Source organism: Oncorhynchus tshawytscha, linkage group LG03 (assembly GCF_018296145.1).
Source record: "Oncorhynchus tshawytscha isolate Ot180627B linkage group LG03, Otsh_v2.0, whole genome shotgun sequence".
NCBI classification, from domain to species: domain Eukaryota; kingdom Metazoa; phylum Chordata; class Actinopteri; order Salmoniformes; family Salmonidae; genus Oncorhynchus; species Oncorhynchus tshawytscha.
The window spans coordinates 72,359,555-72,379,839 of NC_056431.1; the positions used below are offsets into that span (position 1 = coordinate 72,359,555).

Here is a 20,285-nt window from a genome sequence, read left to right on the forward strand (position 1 = left end):
CTGCTTATTTGGTTGACAGTGTTAATTGACATTTGGGCGTAGACCTATTTTCAGTATGCTACAATTGGCTTTTCAAAAATGAAGTCCAACCTCTGCCATCCCTCTGACCGCGGTCGCTGCCTGGTGTGATAGGATGCTTGGTATTCCACACAGCGGCTCCCACGCCCCCCAGACACACACGTGGGGATCTGCGTCACGCAGTCGCGTGGGAGTGAGAGATGTAGCGAGGGAGGAGCAGCCCAACAGTAGGGGAGTTGGGTGGAACGTATAGTTAGCAGGTCCTTTATTCTAAACCTCTATTTCACGTACTCATAATTTGTTTTCTCGCCGTGAGAGAACGGAGAAGTGAAGAACGGAACGAGAGGTTGGATGAGCGGCGTGAAGAGTTCTGCAGGTAGGCTATAGATGTTTTCTTTCCTTTTCTAGCAGGGCGCAAACTTGAGACGTATCCATAGACGATCTTGGTTGGACTTTAATAGGCTAAATAATGTTGTAGACATGAAATGGCATGACCAATATCACAAAGAAGGGACTGGGAGTGATAAGACTAATTGTTGATAAGCGTACCTATTGTTGATGAAGTGCACGTCCTGTAAGCGTCATTCATTCTGTTGGCACATAAACTAATTGATACGTTTTGTATGACTTTTGTATGCGGAGAGTAGAGTTGTGAACTTGGGCAACAATGACAGTGGAAGCGGGACGGAGTTTTTAGGCTAGTCTATGAGTGGGAAACTCAAACCCATTATTCCCGGGCGCAGGGACACAACCGGTGGGCGTCTACACTACCCCAATGTGTTGTCACTACTCAAAACATTTAAGGAATATGAAGAAACCTATTGCACTTAATATATCTGAGTACAGTTAATTAAAGTGATTTTGTTTGTCATTACTAAAAACCGAAAATTACAACAACAAAAAGACGCACAGCTGAAGTCTCTTGATGCACCTGTGCGTCAACCTAATTAACATTTAAAAAAATCCCCATCAAAATCCGCCAGTTTAAACGAGAGAGATCCGTTTTTTTTTGTTGTTGTTGCATGGGCTGCATCTCAATCCACCACATCCGCCTTGTCGGCCTTCAGCATCTGCAGTGGAAAGTGGCAGAGCTACAGCACTGTTTGACAGACTAGGAGATATCCAGGAAAACAGTCTTACCAGGAAAACATCTGGAGTGACTGAACCATTTGGGTTACAAACTAATATGACCCCACTATGTACTGTAAAAAAAAATGATTCAGGTGGTTCGTAAACTATACTTGAAAATACAATTATTTTGACTTAAGTTTTTTGTTGTCATCTTTAGTGATTATAATTACTACTTTACTGGATAAAAAAAGTCCAGAGATGAAATGCATAAATCCTTGTTTAACACTAAGACACGATCATTGAAAGTAAAATAAAAAAAATTAAATTAAAAAATATATATATATATATATCTCATAGATACAGGACAAACCTGTTATTCCTTATGATGAGGTTTTTGACTGTCTTTGTCTGTTCTTCATTTCTATGGGCTATAGCCTAGTGGTTAGAGTGTTTGACTAGTAACCAGAAGGTTGCAAGTTCAAATCCCTGAGCTGACAAGGTACAAATCTGTCGTTCTGCCCCAGAACAGGCATTTAACCCACTGTTCCTAGGCCATCATTGAAAATAAGAATTTGTTCTTAACTGACTTGAATAGTTAAATAAAGGGAAAATAAAACAAATAATAATTCAATGCAATATTTTTTATCAAATAATTGTTTCATATTTTTTCAGATACCAACAGGGGTCCTAAAATTCCAATATCGAATAGCTAAACTACCCCCCCCGCCCATTTTGAGAAAGTTAGAGGACGTTTACGATAAAACTTAAATTCATAGGCGTGTATTTGCTTTAATCACTGGACACAACAGCCGCTAATTAGAGACAGGCGTCGATTTCCTTAATGCATACAGCTTTTGCTAATTTGCATAGTTAATTGTTTAATTCCAGAATTTTTATCCATTTCTTAATTTCCTGCAATAATGTGTTCACACAATGTCATGTTTCTTTTGTCTTCGTATGCCACTATAAAAAATAATTTTCCTTGACAGAATAATTCATTATTCTCCTCTTTGACCGTGCATTTTCGTCAGTTCTTACTTACGCCACTAGAAGGTGATCAGATGATTTCTAGGGCTCTGTTCTCTCGAAATGGTTGATTGTTTTTGTGCTTGCCGGTTACCTAGCGGTTCTCAGCTGTTACCAGCCAATGGCTAGCATTGGCTGGTAACATTTCTTACTGCCAATAATAGAGGATGATTGCCATAATTTGTTCAAATCAAATGTTAAACCTCATAAACAATTCATGGTAATCTTGTAAACAATTCATTTAGACCAGGTGTTTATTTGCTGAAATGTATGCTGGTGCCTGGCTATGAAATGTGACAGGCGGCTATTTGAGTTGAGTTGAATTGAAGTTTTACGGTATTTTTTTAAACCTTTGTTTAACTAGGAAAGTCAGTTAAAAACAAATTCTTATTTACAATGACAACCTAGGAAGTTGTACTGTACAAGGTTAACTGCCTTGTTCAGGGGCAGAACGACAGATTTTTGCCTTGGCAGCTCAGGGATTCAATCTCGCAACCGTGCAGTTACTGGCCCACTAGGCTACCTGCCCGCTCCAGCACAGGGTATGTGCACAGCTGTCTCTGTAGTGTTCTGGGTAAGGGTGTGTGTAGGTAGACTAGGTGTGTGTGTCGCTCTAGTGTGCTGGGTTTGGCTGTGTGTAGTTAAGCAAGGTGTAAAGCTTGTTCCACGGTGTCTGACTTTGGACGGGGGAAAAAGGAAGCCCATGCAGCACCTGTCTGTCTGGATCAGGGTGACTCATAGATAGGGAGAGAAGGGGAAGGAGGGAGGCAGGGGCGAGGGAGAGATTGGGTACTCATTAAAAAATCATGTTAACAACTTTTATTGAACATGGAATGAGTCCATGCAACTTATTATGCGACTTGTTACGCATATTTCTTCTCCTGAACTTGTTTAGGCCATAACAAAGGGTTGAATACTTACTGACTCAATACATTTCAGCTTTTAATGCTTTATTAATTAAAAAATATTCTACAAACAAAATTCCACTTTGAAATTATTGGGTATGTAGATCAGTGACACAAAATATCAATGTGATCAATTTTAAGGAGTGTGAGAACTTTCTGCAGGTACTGTTGGTTACTTTTCCCACATTTTGTTATGTTGCAGCCTTATTGTGCATTTTTTTCATTTAGTCAATTTTACATCAATCTACACACAATACCCCATATTGACAGAATTTTTTGCAAATGTATTAAAAATAAAAAACAGAGATACCTTATTTACATAAGTATTCAGACCCTTTGCTCAGGTGCATCCTGTTTCCATTGATCATCCTTGAAATGTTTCTACAACTTCATTGGAGTCTATCTGTGGTAAATTCAATTGATTGGACATGATTTGGAAAGGCTCACACCACGTCTATATAAGGTCCCACAGTTGACAGTGCATGTCAAAGCACAAAGAAGTTGTCCGTAGAGGTCTGAGACAGGATTTGTCAAGGAACAGATTTAGGGGAAGGGTACCAAAAAATGTCTGCAGCATTGAAGGTACAAGAACACAAACACAGTATCCGCCATCATTCTTAAATGGATGAAGTTTTGAACCACCAAGACTCTTCCTGGAGCTCGCTGCCTGGCCAAACTGAGCAATCGGGCCTTGGTCAGGGAGGTGACCAAGAACCCGATGGTCACTCTGACAAAGCTCTAGAGTTCCTCTGTTGAGATGGGAGAACCTTCCAGAAGGCCAACCATTTATGCAGCACTCCACCAATCAGGCCTTTATGGTAGAGTGACCAGGCGGAAGCCACTCCTCAGTAAAAGGCACATGACAGCCCGCTTGGAATTTGCCAAAAGGCACCTGAAGACTGACCATGAGAAACAAGATTCTCTGGTCTGATGAAACCAAGATTGAACTATTTGGCCTGAATGCCAAGCGTCACATCTGGTGGAAACCTGACACCATCCCTACGGTGAAGCGTGGTGGTGGCAGCATCATGCTGTGGGGGTGTTTTTCAGGGACTGGGAGACTAGTCAGGATCGAGGCAAAGATGAACGGAACAAGTTACAGAGAGATCCTTGATGAAAAGTGCTCAGGACCTCACACTGGGGTGAAGGTTAACCTTCCAACAGGACAGCAACCCTAAGCACACAGCCAAGACAACGCAGGAGTGTCTTTGGGACAAGTCTCTGAATGTCCTTGAGTGGCCCGGCCAGAGCCCAGACTTGAACCCGATTGGACATCTCTGGATAGATCTGAAAATAGCTGTGCAGCAATGCTCCTCATCCAACCTGACAGAGCTTGAGGGGATCTGCAGAGAAGAATGGAAGAAACTCCCCAAATACAGGTGTGCCAAGGTTGTAGCGTCATACCCAAGAAGACTCAAGGCTGTAATCACTGCCAAAGGTGCTTCAACAAAGTACTGAGTAAAGGGTCTGAATAATTATGTAAATGTAATATATATATTATTTACACAGTAGCAGTGAAAAGTTTGAACACACCTGGGGTGGCAGGGTAGCCTAGTGGTTAGAGCGTTGGACTAGTAACTGAAAGGTTGCAAGTGCATATCCCCGAGCTGACAAGGTCGTTCTGTCATTCTGCCCCTGAACAGGCAGTTAACCCACTGTTCCTAGGCCATCATTGAAAATAAGAATTTGTTCTTAACTGACTTGCCTAGTTAAATAAAGGTTAAAATTCTATGGTTTCATTTATTTTTACGATTTTCTACATTTTAGAATAATAGTGAAGACAACAAACTATGAAATAACACATATCGTCATGTCGTAATCAAAAAAGTGTTGAACAAATCCAAATATATTTGAGATTCTTCAAAGTAACCACCCTTTGCCTTGATAACAGCTTTGCACACTCTTGGCATTCTCTCAACCAGCTTCATGAGGTGCATTTCAATGAACACTTTTTTGGTTACTACATGATTCCATATGTGTTATTTCATAGTTCCGATGTCTTTACTATTATTCTACACTGTATGAGTAGGTGTGTCCAAACTCTTCACTGGTACTGTGTATAAAGTAGCAAAACATTTTTTTAAATGTAAAAAACATACACTCAATTAGTATTTGGTAGCATTGCCTTTAAATCGTTTAACTTGGGTCAAACATTTCAGGTAGCCTTCCACAAGCTTCCCACAATAAGTAAGGTGAATTGTGGCCCATTCCTCCTGACAGAGCTGGTGGAACTGAGTCAGGTTTGTATGCCTCCTTGCTCGCACACGCTTTTTCAGTTCTGCCCACAAATTTTCTATAGGATTGAGGTCAGGGCTTTGTGATGGCCACTCTAATACCTTGACTTTGTTGTCCTTACGCCATTTTGCCACAACTTTGGAAGACGATTTGGGGTCATTGTCCATTTGGAAGACCCGTTTGCGACCAAGCTTTAACTTCCTGACTGATGTTTTGTGATGTTGCTTCAATATTATCCACATAATTTTCCTTCCTCATGTTCCATCAATTTTGTGAAGGGCACCAGTCCCTCCTACAGCAAAGCACCCCCACAACATGATGCTGCCACCCATGTGCTTCACGGTTGGGATGGTGTTCTTCGGCTTGCAAGCTTCCCCCTTTTTCCTCCATACATAACAATGGTCATTATGGCCAAACAGTTCTATTTTTGTTTCATCAGACCAGAGGACATTTCTCCAAAAAGTACGAACTTTGTCCCCATGTGCAGTTGGAAACCGTAGTCTGGCTTTTTTTATGGCGGTTTTGGAGCAGTGTCTTCTTCCTTTCTGTGCGGCCTTTCAGGTTATGACGTTATTGGACTCGTTTTACTGTGGATATAAATACTTTTGTACCTGTTTCCTCCAGCATCTTCACAAGACTCTTTGCTGTTGTTCTGGGATTGATTTGCACTTTTCCCACTAAAGTACGTTAATCTCTAGGAGAGAGAACGCGTCTCCTTCCTGAGCGGTATGACAGCTGCGTGGTGCCATGGTGTTTATACTTGTGTACTATTGTTTGTACAGATGAACGTGGTACCTTCAGGCATTTATACATTGTTCCCATGAATGAACCATACCTGTGGAGGTCTACAATTTGTTTTCTTCTGAGGTTTGATATATTTTTTTCCCCCCATGATGTCAAGCAAAGAGGCACTGAGTTTGAAGGTAGGCCTTGAAACACATCCACAGGTACATCTCCAATTGACTTAAATTGTCAATTAGCCTATGACATCATTTTCTGGACTTTTCCAAGCTGTTTAAAGGCACAGTCAACTTAGTGTATGTAAACTTCTGACCCACTGGAATTGTGATACAGTGAAATAATCTGTCTGTAAACAATTGTTGGAAAAATAACTTGTCATGCACAAAGTAGATGTCTTAACTGACTTGCCAAAACTATAGTTTGTTAACAAGAAATTTGTGGAGTGGTTGAAAATGAGTTTTAATGACTCCAACCTAAGTGTATGTAAACTTCCGACTTCAACTGTAGGTAGCCAGCTAGCTAGCTAACGTTAGCTAATGTTAGGTTGCTTGTCCAAAGTCCAGCAGCTAGCCTCTCTCGCTAACAACAGTCAGCCGAAAGCTGGCTAGATTTATTTGTTTTGATTTGTCAATAAGATACAGTCATCTTTCCTATCTCAGTTGACAGAGAGGAAGGAAACCACTCAGGGATTTCACAATGAAGCCAATGGTGTGTAATGGCTGTGATAGGAGAAAACTGAGGATGGATCGACAACATTGTAGTTACTCCACAATACTAACCTAAATGACAGAGTGAAAAGAAGGAAGCCTGTACAGAATAAAAACATTCCAAAACATGCATCCTGTTTGCAATAAGGCACTAAACTAAAACTGCTAAAAATGTGGCAATTAATTTTAAAATGAACTTTTTGTCCTGAATACAAAGTGTTATGTTTGTGGCCAATCCAACACAACATTGAGTACCACTCATCATATTTTCAAGCATGGTGGTAGCTGCATTATGTTATGGGTATGCTTGTCATTGGCATGGACTAGGGAGTTTTTTGGGGATACATCTAAACAGAATAGTGCTATGCACAGGCAAAATCCTAGAGGAAAACCTGGTTCTGTCTGCTTTCCTACAGACACTGGGAGACAAATTCACCATTGGACAATAACCTTAAACACACGGCCAAAAATACACTGGAGTTGCTTTCCAAGACAACATTGAATGTTCCTGAGTGGCCTAGTTACAATTCTGACTTAAATCAGCTTGAAAATCTATGGCTAGACTTGAAAATGGCTGTCTAGCAATGATGAACAACCAAATTGAAAGAGCTTGAAGAATTCAAAAAAAGTTTAAAAGTGCAAATATTGTACAATCCAGGTATGCAAAGCTCTTAGAGACTTACCCAGAAAGACTCACAGCTGTGATCACTGCTAACGGTGATTTTAACATGTATTGACTCAGGGGTGTGAATACTTATGTAAATTTGATGTTTCTCCATTTCATTTCCAATACATTTGTAAAACCTTCTAAAAACACATTTTCACTTTGTGATTATCAATTTTGAATTCAGGCTGTAACAGGCTGCAAAATGTGGAATAAGTCAAGGGGTATGAAAACTGGGATTGAGTTGATTTATAATTGCACATTGGGATTGGCTGAAGTGTGTGTGTGTGTGTGTGTGTGAAATTCTCAGTGCACAACCCACTTTTAGTGCGCAGATGCAGTGCAATGTAATGTAAATGAGCCACTGTGATAGACAGCAACCTGCTGTCAGACCTGGACCCTGACAGTATATTTCAGTAAGACAAAAATAATGGTGGTCCAAAAAAGTTGCCAGGACCGCAAATACAAATTCCAACTAGATACCATTGCCATAGAGCACACAAAAAAAAAAACGATACATACCTCGGCCTTAACATCAGTGCAACAGGTTACTACCACAACCCTGTGAGAGAGAGAGAGCGAGAGCGAGGAAAATGTTTTAAAGAGCATAAACCTTCCAATAGTGAACAGGATAACATTATCTTGATCTACAATGCCTAACGGATCTAAAGAGAGAGCGAGCAACTATGTGTGCTGAAGAGTATGTATGATGTGTAACTCTCCCTGGTCTCCAGGAGTGTTGCATGCTGGGATGGATTCAGAGCTGCCTCTCTGTGTCTGCATGCTCCACTGCTTCATGTTCTCTATCCCTCTAATCTACAGGACATTAGAAGTGTATATATCTGGTATATTTTTGCTGTGTTTTTTATATTAATAGATTATTTATGATTTATTTATTGTTCAGGTCTTTCACGGCTGAAATTGACTTCGTATTTCTGGGGTTTGAATATGAACAATTTATTTGTATTATGTGCATGTGGCTGGTTTTATAATTTCATAGTGGTTTTCACAGTGTTAAGACTATCTCTTCTCAGACTTGACATCTCATGTTATGTCATCATTTTTATGACTGTTAAAGTATATGGCAATACTGTGTGTGTGTGTTCTGTCAGGTATGTTGGCAGCATTGAAACTAAGTTGTCAGTGTGTTCTGTCAGGGATGGCGGCGGTGTTACCCAGGACCCTTGGGGAGCTCCAGCTCTACAGGATCCTCCAGAGGGCCAACCTGCTGTCTTACTACGGGGCCTTCATCCAGCAGGGTGGTGACGACGTGCAGCAGCTGTGCGAGGCGGCCGAGGAGGAGTTCCTGGAGATCATGGCCCTGGTGGGCATGGCCAGCAAGCCCCTCCATGTTAGGAGGCTCCAGAAGGCCCTGCGAGACTGGGTCACCAACCCGGCCCTGTTCAACCAGCCCCTGGCCTCTCTCCCTGTCTGCAGCATCCCCGTCTACAAGCTGGAAGCTAATGGTAATTCTAAGGCTAACGCCCACGTCACGGTGCCCACTCTACTGGCGGCGGAATGTGTGGGTGAGCCCATGAGGGGTGCGGTGGCGTCAGGCGTGGGGGGCGAGGGACGAGGATGTTCGGCCTCTGGGTCTCCAGTGCAGATTGGCAGCGAACCTCGTTTCTGGGGCTCCTTGTCCTCTCGCGGCGGGGGAGGGGGAGCGGAGAGCGAGTGCAGCCTGTCCCCTGCTGAGATGTCCCTGGGTCTGGGTTCTCCCTCGCCGCCGTCCCCCCGCGGCGAGGAGGTACTAGATGCCGCAGCGTTGAGGTCGCTGGCAGAGTGCGTGGAGCGGCTGGCCCAGGCGCTGCCCCGGAGCGACCCGTCCGAGGTGAAGGAGGGGCTACGGGGCAACAAGAAGCTGTCCAAGGTGATCTGCCACATCCTAGACATGGAGGAGGAGGACCCGAGGAGGGCAGAAGAGATACGCAAGTACAGCGCAATCTACGGACGCTTTGACTCCAAGAGGAAGGATGGCAAGCACTTCACGCTTCACGAGGTAGATGGGGAAAGAGGTTGTGTGTGCATGTCTGTGTGTGTCTGTTTGTCTGTGTGTGGCATCAGTGTGCAAAAAAGTAACATTTTCAGATATTTGGGAACTTGATTGTTGTTATTCAACTTTCCCGAAATTGAGAACTCGTTATAACAATGACCCTCCAACTCCTCTTCTTCCCCTCCTCTCCTCTCCTCCTCCCCCTTCTCTGTGTCTAGCTGACAGTGAATGAGGCAGCAGCTCAGTTGTGTATGAAGGAGGTCTCCCTGCTGACCAGGAGAGAAGAGTTGTTTGGTCTGGCTAGACAGGTCTCTCGTGAGGTCACCTACAAGTACACCTACAGGACTAGCAAGTGAGAACACACACACGTGCGCACACACACACACTGAAAGTAGTGTGAATTCGTAAGCAGTCCAAGCATCGCGAGGATGAATGGGAATACTTTCAATGTGTATAAAGGTAATCCTCCTAATGGGTCATAAAAAGAAAACATATATATATAATATATATATATATATATATATAAAATATATATATATATATATATATATATATATATATATATATATATATATATATATACAGTGGGGCAAAATAGTATTTAGTCAGCCACCAATTGTGCAAGTTCTCCCACTTAAAAAGATGAGAGACCTGTAATTTTAGGTACACTTCATAGGTACACTTCAACTATGACAGACAAAATGAGAAAAAAAATCCAGAAAATCACATTGTAGGATGTTTTTTTTAAGGAATTTATTTGCAAATTATGGTGGAAAATAAGCATTTGGTCACCTACAAACAAGCAAGATTTCTGGCTCTCACAGACCTGTAACTTCTTCTTTAAGAGGCTCTTCTGTCCTCCACTCGTTACCTGTATTAATGGCACCTGTTTGAACTTGTTATCAGTATAAAAGACACCTGTCCACAACCTCAAACAGTCACAGTATACATATATATATATATACAGTTGAAGTTGGAAGTTTACATACTTAGGTTGGAGTCATTAAAACTTGTTTATCAACCACTCCACAAATTTCTTGTTAACAAACTATAGTTTTGGCAAGTCGGTTAGGACATCTACTTTGTGCATGACACAAGTAATTTTTCCAACAATTGTTTACAGACCGATTATTTCACTTCTAATTCATTGTATCACAATTCCAGTGGGTCAGAAGTTTACAAACATTATGTTGACTGTGCCTTTAAACAGCTTGGAAAATTCCAGAAAATGATGTGATGGCTTTAGAAGCTTCTGATAGGCTAATTTGAGTCAATTGGAGGTGTACCTGTGGATGTATTTCAAGGCCTACCTTCAAACTTAGTGCCTCTTTGCTCTTTGACCTCAGAAAAAAATAGTAGACCTCCACAAGTCTGGTTCATCCTTGGGAGCAATTTCCAAATGCCTGAAGGTACCAAGTTCATCTGTACAAACAATAGTACGCAAGTATAAACACCATGGCACAACGCAGCCGTCATACCGCTCAGGAAGGAGATGCGTTCTGTCTCCTAGAGATGAGTGTACTTTGGTGTGAAATGTACAACTCAATCCCAGAACAACAACAAAGGACCTCGTGAAGATGCTGGAGGAAACATTTACAAAAGTATCTATATCCACAGTAAAACAAATCCTATATCGACATAACCTGAAAGGCCACTCAGCAAGGAAGAAGCCACTGCTCCAAAACTGCCATAAAAAAGCCAGACTACAGTTTGCAACTGCACATGGGGACAAAGACCATAGTTTTTGGAGAAATGTCCTCTGGTCTGATGAAACAAAAATAGAGCTGTATGGCCATAATGACCATCGTTATGTTTGGAGGGGAAAGGGGGATGCTTGCAAGCCCAAGAACACCATCCCAACTGTGAAGCACGGGGGTGGCATCATCATGTTGTGGGGGTGCTTTTCTGCAGGAGGGACTGGTTCACTTCACAAAATAGATGGCATAATGAGGGGGGGAAAGTATGTGGATATATTGCAACATAAGCAACATCTCAAGACATCATTCAGGAAGTTAAAGCTTGGTCGCAAATGGGTCTTCCAGATGAACAATGAGCCCAAACATACTTCCAAAGTTGTGGCAAAATTGCTTAAGGACAACAAAGTCAAGGTATTAGAGTGGCCATCACAAAGCCCTGACCTCAATCCTATAGAAAATTTGTGGGCAGTACTGAAAAAGCGTGTGCGAGCAAGGAGGCCTAAAAACCTGACTCGGTTACACCAGCTCTGTCAGGAGGAATGGGCCACAATTCACCCAATTGAACAATTTAAAGGCAATGCTACCGAATACTAATTGAGTGAATGTAAACTGCTGACCCACTGGTAATGTGAGGAAAGAAATAAAAGCTGAAATAAATCATTCTCTCTACTATTATTATGACATTTCATATTCTTAAAAGAAAGTGGTGATCCTAACTGACCTAAAACAGGGAATTTTTACTGTGATTAAATGTCAGGAATTCTGCTAAACAGAGTTTAAATGTATTTGGCTTAGGTGTATGTAAACTTCCGACTTCAACTGTAAAAAGTATTTAATAAGACTATTTCATTCATTCAGATCTAGGATGTGTTATTTTAGTGTTCCCTTTATTTTTTTGAGCAGTGTATATATATTTTCTATATAGAAAAGAGGATTAGAAATTATGCGAGTAATGTTATTTGATACTCTAATTCTATATTCTAATTTCATAGCTGATCAATCCCTGATCAAATACTTTTATTTGACAGCATTGCCTTCTCATGACTGGTCCTTGAGAATAAAGTTGAAATAGAAAATACCACATGAGTTATTTGAGTATAGAATCTCATGTTCCATCTTGGAAGTTGCCAGCTTGCTTGTGCCAGCCACTTCTTCTTTACTCCTTCTTGATGACAGAGGTTTTAATCAGACATGCAGGTGCTTCCTGGCTGGCAACCACGACGATGGAAAATTCCACCCAACGCCTGTGTCTTTCTCACTTCTTCGCGTCGTGACGTTGTTGCATGTTGATTCATAAATAATTATTTTTATGGGACGGACATTGTCCCCGCTTCCACCATCCTTTTGGCTTAGTTGATGTAACCTGAATGTTTCAATTATTAAAAAATAATCACTGATTTTACATTTGTTTTTCATCACATTAAATGCACTATGCATTATGTGGGTTAAATGCTGTGATAAAACAGAATAAATCGATTAATAGAAGTCCCATGATTGTTGTGACTGTCCATTAGTGCTTTTCACTTATTAACCATCATTTATAGTAAGTAAAATGTTTGTCACATGCGCCGAATACAACAGGTGTGGACCTTACTGTGAAGCCCTTAACCAACAATGCAGTTAAGAAAAATAAGAGTTAAGAAAATATTAACTAAATAAACTCAAGTTAAAAAATTATATATGTATATAATAATAAAATAAAGTTACACAGTAAAATGACAACAATGAGGCTATGTACAGGGCTTTTCACAATTACTTTAATAAAATATTTCAGTTGTGTATATTACATTTGATGACTTTATTATTTCATTCCAAGTCAACATCTCATCTCCATAGAGCTGTTGTCTATGCTGTCTGAAAAAAATCACGATGTAGTTCTTCAAAGTAAATAAGGCATACTATTATGACTGCCGAATACCAACTGTCAATCAATTGCAATGGATTATGGTCATTGTTAGGGATGCACGCTATATCGGAATCGGACGATATTAGCTAAAAATGCCAACATCGGTATTGGCCCGACGTCTAGTTTAACTCCGATGTTATAAACCGATGTCAAAGCTGCCGTACCTATAATGTAGTTACATGACGTAATGACGCCACATAAAATGTTGCGCTACACGTGCAACACAGCATTCCTCACCTAGCCCACAATGTCTGCTGTGTGGATCGAGCAGTCAGCAAGTCGAGCAGTCATTTGAAAGCGTAAGATCATTTCAGTGAGACAACTCAAAGGCGAAATCCATTAAAGCCAAGGTAATGGAATTCATTGCCCTTGACAATGAACCGTTCTCTGTCGTGGGTGATGTTGTCTTTCGCCGACTGGTCGAGCACCCGTACACACTACCAAGTGCGCTATTATTCAGATGTTGCCCTACCGGAGTTGAACAGTAATAGCGTCACTGCTATTAGCTTTACGACATACATACTATGGAACACCGTTTGGGTCTTTGTGTGTCAAAAAAAAGTAGCACTGTCAAATCGGTACAAAAAAGTCTGCAAACACCGGCCACGAACGATGTGTTTACAGTTCCCCGTTGGTAATAAAGCATCATTTGTTCAACCGCAACTTCTGGGGTAGCTAGCTTTAGCTTGGTACCTAGCTAGCACCAATACAACCAGCCTGAAAACAATGACCAGTAGAAACTGCAGGGATTTTCATTATTCTTAGCAATGATTTAGGAATCCTTGTGAGTAAGTATTGACTAGGTTGCTACTTGTTGTTCGCCTATTGATATTGAACTTCAGTTCATGAAAGTAAATAGCTAACCAGCTACTTAACCCTGTTGCCCAAAGCTAAGGTCATCTGGCTAGTGAGGCTCAACCGGACTGGGTTATGTGTTGTGAAGCTAGCCACAATAAGAATTAGGCACAATAGTGGAATTTCTGGTTTGCCTTCAAAATAAAATTATGTCATTGAAAGGGGACGCAAATGAATACAAATAGTATAATTATGCCATACTTTTATTTTGAAGGCTAACCGCAAAGTCCACTATTGTGACTAATCCTTATTGTGGATAACTTCACATAGATGGGTCCGACCACCATTAATCAAATAAGAACTGTCTTATAAATTAGGGTTATTTTAGATGATGATACCTAGCTATATAGTTAGCTAGCTAACTATAGCTACTGAAACAGATTATGTTGTTATGCTATATTTTAGGGGAAGAACATTGTTTGCGTCCATGAGCTAGCTAGCTTTTTTTTAATGACCAGCACTGTAGGTGTGCGAGACAACTTTACCTGCATTATAGCATATGTATTGATGAGTTGTTGTAACATATGAAATACGACTGATAGTGTAAAAACTGTACAAACGCGTTAAATTGTGTGACGTGCAGTCACATTCAGGTTCTGATTGAGTGGCAACCACGACGATGGAAAATTCCACTCACTTCTTAGTGTTATTTGACATGTATCTTTTTTGACACGCAAAACCACAACGACGTTCCATAGCAGAGACCCAAACGGCGTTCCATAGCAGAGACCCAAACGGCGTTCCATGGCAGAGACCCAAACGGCGTTCCATGGCAAAGACCCAAACGGCGTTCCATGGCAAAGACCCAAACGGCGTTCCATGGCAAAGACCCAAACGGCGTTCCATGGCAAAGACCCAAACGGCGTTCCATGGCAAAGACGGAGACCCAAACGGCGGCAAAGACCCAAACGGCGTTCCATGGCAAAGACCCAAACGACCCAAACGCGTTGGCAAAGACCCAAACGTAGCGGAGACCCAAACGGCGTTCCGTAGGCAAAGACCCAAACGGCGTTCCGTAGCGGAGACTCAAAAGACGGCGTTCCGTAGCGGAGCGGAGACCCAAACGGCGTTCCGTAGCAAAGACCCAAACGGCGTTCCGTAGCGGAGACTCAAACGGCGTTCCGTAGCGGAGACTCAAACGGCGTTCCGTAGCGGAGACCCAAACGGCGTTCCGTAGCGGAGACCCAAACGGCGTTCCGTAGCGGAGACCCAAACGGCGTTCCGTAGCGGAGACCCAAACGGCGTTCCGTAGCGGAGACCCAAACGGCGTTCCGTAGCGGAGACCCAAACGGCGTTCCATAGAAATCCTGGTTGAGATTGAAACGACTGAACAAATGAACAACGAAACAGCACAGCAATTAAGTGAAATAAATAGGTTTTGATGATGTTTTACTGGTAATGGGGACATATGTGAATGCCATCAAAATAACTTTTTGGTGTGTGTGTGTGTGTAACCTTTTATTTAACTAGGCAAGTCAGTTATGAACAAATTCTTATTTACAATAACGGCCAAACCCGGACGAAACTGGGCCAATTGTGCACTGCCCTAAGGGACTCCCAATCACTGCCGGATGTGATAGAGCCAGGATTCGAACCAGGGACTGTAGTGATGCCTCTTGCACTGAGATGCAGTGCCTTAGACCACTGTGTCCATGTGTGTGTGTTAACTATTTATCTGTACTAGAAAGCTTAAAAGGCAGCTAAAATTTTGAATATCGGTTATCGGTATTGTTTTTTGGGGGGGGCAAGGAAAACATCGGATATCGGTATTGGCCAAAAATGTCACATCGGTGCATCACTAGTCATTGTAGTTAATTGCCACATTTTCTGCACTAACCTACAGTATGTATATAGAATATTGTCCTGTTGGAAACTACAACTCCCTACTACATTGCACAGTTCGGGCTTGGTCTGATTTATCTCTAGAAAAGCTGATCATTATGTGCATTGAGCTTGCAAAATTGTTCAAATAAAATGGAATTCTAATAATTTAACCAACATTGGTCAATTAATTGTTTAACAAAAAATAACTGACATTTCGGTTAATCGGATTAAATGGGCATGTTTGTATAGTGAAATCTGTACATTTTGTTTTTGAAGTGGGCTTTATGGCAAGAAAGGGAAAGGGGGATACCTAGTCAGTTGTTCAACTGAATGCATTCAACTGAAATGTGTCTTCCTGCATTTAACCCAACCCCTCTGAATCAGAGAGGTGCGGGGTGCTGCCTTAATTGATGTCCACGTCATGGGCGTCTGGGGAGCAGTTGTTGTTGGGGGTTAACTGCCTTGCTCAAGGGCGGAACGGCACATTTTTCCACCTTGCCGGTATTGCGTCATTGGTGTTGCACCATAAATTAAAAATAAATAAATCAGCATTTGACAATATTTTACAGGAGTTTTCATATGTACCTTTAGATCCTTTAGGCATTATAGATCCTTTAGGCATTATAGATCCTTTAGGGACTAACATATCCTTTAGGGATTACAGATCCTTTAGGGATTACAGATACTTTAGGGATTAACAGATCCTTTAGGGATTAACAGATCCTTTAGGGATTACAGATCAATATAATGTTATCCTGTTCACTATTTGAAGGTTTATGCTATTTAAAATGTTCCTCTCTCTCTCTGGTCTCTCCCTCTCTCTCTCTGGTCTCTCCCTCTCTCTCTCTGGTCTCTCCCTCACTCTCTCTGGTCTCTCCCTCTCTCTCTCTGGTCTCTCCCTCTCTCTCTCTCTGGTCTCTCCCTCTCTCTGGTCTCTCCCTCTCCCTCTGGTCTCTCTCTCTGGTCTCTCCTCCTCTCTCCTCTCTCTCTCTTGCTCTCTGGTCTCTCTCTCTCTCTCTCTCTCTCTGGTCTCTCTCTCTCTGCTCTCTCTGGTCTCTCTCTCTCTCTGGTCTCTCTCTCTGCTCTCTCTCTGGTCTCTCTCTCTCTCTGCTCTCTCTCTGGTCTCTCTCTCTCTCTGCTCTCTCTCTGGTCTCTCCCTCTCTCTCTCTGGTCTCTTTCTTTCTGGTTTCTGTCTCCCCTTTCTCTCTCTCTGGTCTCTCTCGTTCTGGTCTCTCTCGTTCTTTCTTTCTTTCTTTCTTTCTTTCTTTCTTTCTTTCTTTCTTTCTTTCTGGTTTCTGTCTCTCCCTCTCTCTCTGGTCTTTCTTTCTGGTTTCTGTCTCTCTGGTCTCTCTCTCTCTTTCTTTCTGGTCTCCCCCTAAAACACTCTCTGGTCTCTCTCTCTCTCTCTCTCTCTCTCAATCTCCTGTAGGTCTCGATGTTGTGACAGAGATTATCCTTCTCACAAGATGATCAAAACAGAGGTGAGCTCATCTCTTTCCTCTCCTCTCACATGTTCTGATGAGCACCACGTTTGTCTATATATAATTTAAAGCTCATTCCTATATCTTCAGTTTCCTAACAACTTGTGTGTTAGTATATTAAAAAGCGTTAATCCATTAACAATCTGATTCCCACAGACAGACAGACAGACAGACAGACAGACAGACAGACAGACAGACAGACAGACAGACAGACAGACAGTGCATGGTTCTGGCTGGGTGTGTTCAGCGCCTTAATGTTTACTTAGCTGCCTGTCAGCCAGCTTGGCTGTGTGGGCGTGGCTTGAATGAGAGGGGGCGGGTCCCTCAAGACTACTGGGTGTCATAATGTAAGTGAGCACTCAAAGTTCACTGCAATAAAAACTTTCTCTGTCGAATCAGGTCACCTCCTCCGCACCTTAAGTCACGCCCTAAGAATCCACATTGAGCGACTCACACACCTCCTTGCATCCCCTCCTTGTCTTTAGAAGTGCGTCAGACGCTGCGTAGTAGGGCCTTGTCTGTCAGTGTGTCAATGCCTCTATTTCCATTCCTCACAGTGTAGTGCAGCTGTTGAGTAAAGAGTTTCCCCAGAAACTCCTCTGAATTGTTCTGAGCTGTTGAGTAAAGAGTGGCTTTGTGTAGTGAGCTGTGTGAGATTGTGGCAGCTGTTCATTCATCTCTCTCCAGTGGTTCGTTTGATGGCGGTCCAAACCTCTGTGAGTGATCATACTCCACGCCTCCACAGTACAGGGGTGGACCAGGGTGGGACCAGCTAGGTAGCAGACACACTCCCCCATCTCCTTCCTCCTGTTTCTCAATCCTTTGGGGCAGTCACATTGCAGAACTTTGTAGAACACACATACAGAGTTATTTGTTTGAAGGGAAAGGGGGAATACCTAATCAGTTGTACAACTAAATGCAATTAACTGAAATGTGTCTTCCTGCATGTAACCCAACACCACACGGGGAACAGAATGAATGAATGAATGTTTTGGAGTGGATTCTTTTCATAGAAAATATGTTTTCTGTAACTTATTGGAGTCTACTGAAGACCCAGTTTGTTACATACATTAAACACATTTTCCTTAAAACAACTTTTGGAGTTGTTTTCATTTTGAGGCACTTTTCTCTTGCTAAAGGGCCAATTGTTCTCACGACCTGGTGGTTTTCTTTTGACTGTACATGACTGTGTGTCCTTCTTGAGAAGTTTTACATATTTACCACAACAAAGGAGTTAACGACCGACAAGAGTTCTAAAATGAATCCCTGCCCACCTGCCTTCCTGCTGCTGTTTCAGTCCTCTCCATACCACACATACACACTGCTGCCACCCTCCCATTAAGGGCCAGGCACACGCCCATGTGGACTCTAACAACAGAAATGCCCAAATGAGTGCAGTCGCGCCTACCCATATGCCTGATGACATCACCATGTGGGCGCTCTGTGAATCACCCACACCCATACACTTGCACAGTTGAGTTGTCTGCACACATACTCACACCGTCATATGGTCTTTAATTCTCCTTCTGTCTCTCCCACATATATACACACACACACACACAGTCTGACTGGACACCTTCTGTGGGTTCTGTAAAGGAGTGACACATCATAAGGTAGGGTTAGCTCAGGGTTGATCGACCAGCAGACGTGCGTTAACCTTCCTCGTCCAACCTTCACTAACCCCAGTACAGCAGGAAGGATCCACCTCAGGTGGTAGGTTTACTTACTGACTTTATTGTCCCCATGGGGAAATGTTGTTGCAGTGTCATTTACACGTTTAAAGTGGCGTTTGAATAAAACACTACATTGACAATACAATTGTCATAAGTTACATACCAGCCTGCTGGCTTTACTGAGTCGATAGGAAAATTAGCCTGCTGGCCTTACTGAGTCGATAGGAACATTAGCATGCTGGCCTTACTGAGTCGATAGGAAAATTAGCCTGCTGGCCTTACTGAGTCGATAGGAACATTAGCCTGCTGGCCTTACTGAGTCGATAGGAACATTAGCCTGCTGGTCTTACTGAGTCGATAGGAACATTAGCCTGCTGGTCTTACTGAGTCGATAGGAACGTTAGCCTGCTGGCCTTACTGAGTGGATAGGAACATTAGCCTGCTGGCCTTACTGAGTGGATAGGAACATTAGCCTGCTGGCCTTACTGAGTCGACAGTAACATTAGCCTGCTGGCCTTACTGAGTCGACAGTAACATTAGCCTGCTGGCTTTACTGAGTCGATAGTAACATTAGCCTGCTGGCTTTACTGAGTCGATAGTAACATTAGCCTGCTGGCTTTACTGAGTCGATAGGAACATTAGCCTGCTGGCTTTACTGAGTCGATAGGAACATTAGCCTGCTGGCTTTACTGAGTCGATAGGAACATTAGCCTGCTGGCCTTACTGAGTCGATAGGAACATTAGCCTGCTGGCTTTACTGAGTCGATTGGAACATTAGCCCGTGCTACTTAGGAGGAATATCACACCTGGCACAAATGATTGTCTAGTTCTGTTAGGACCTCATATTGAAGCTAGTAGAGACCCCAACTGATGTATAGAACAATCTTAAAGTGATCAACTTTGGTTTAGATACAAGCATCAGTAAATCTTAGACAATACATTCATTCAACTTGGACCTAACTTTCTTACCACTTTGCATGTTGTTTTCTTCCCTCACAGACTCTGTGAATTGGTCAAATTTGGTCAAATGATAAATGTTGTGTATGGTTTCCTAGAAACAAGGGTGTCTCAACTTACCCCACTCTCCCCTAGAGTAGAAAAGAGGGGCTCATCAGGACTGTGGTCTCAATGTTCCTCATTGTCTCTTTATTGTGTCAGGAGGGCTTCTTCGACCTCCAGGAAGCCCTGCAGTCAATCCACATGAGAAGGGTGGCCCTGAGAGAGCAGCTGGCCACAGCCAAGTCTAAAGGAGAGGAGACTATGGGGCGCTGCATCCAGGTGATGATACTACCACTGACGGACTGACTGACTGGCTGGCTGTCTGATGGATGGACTGACTGACTGACTGGCTGCCTGACTGACTGGCTGTCTGACGGACTGATGGATGAACTGACTGGCTGGCTGTCTGATGGATGGATGGACTGACTGACTGGCTGGCTGTCTGATGGATGGACTGACTGGCTGTCTGACTGACTGGCTGTCTGACGGA

General features: G+C 42.6%; 1 protein-coding gene across 2 annotated transcripts in view; it reads left to right on the plus strand.

Annotated features, from left to right (window-relative positions):
• The first annotated feature begins 202 nt into the window (after positions 1 to 202).
• Positions 203 to 20,285, plus strand: part of LOC112242889 (NGFI-A-binding protein 1) — a 37,198-nt gene continuing 17,115 nt past the window's right edge. The window contains exons 1-5 of one of the 2 annotated variants that reach the window (XM_024410738.2): positions 205 to 394; positions 8,525 to 9,366; positions 9,579 to 9,712; positions 17,072 to 17,123; positions 19,955 to 20,074. In XM_024410738.2, coding sequence (XP_024266506.1) covers positions 370 to 394; positions 8,525 to 9,366; positions 9,579 to 9,712; positions 17,072 to 17,123; positions 19,955 to 20,074 — 1,173 coding nt within the window. In that variant the 5' untranslated portion in view covers positions 205 to 369. Of the gene's footprint in view, positions 395 to 8,524; positions 9,367 to 9,578; positions 9,713 to 17,071; positions 17,124 to 19,954; positions 20,075 to 20,285 lie in introns of both variants that reach the window. The other variant, XM_024410743.2, reaches the window with a different exon arrangement.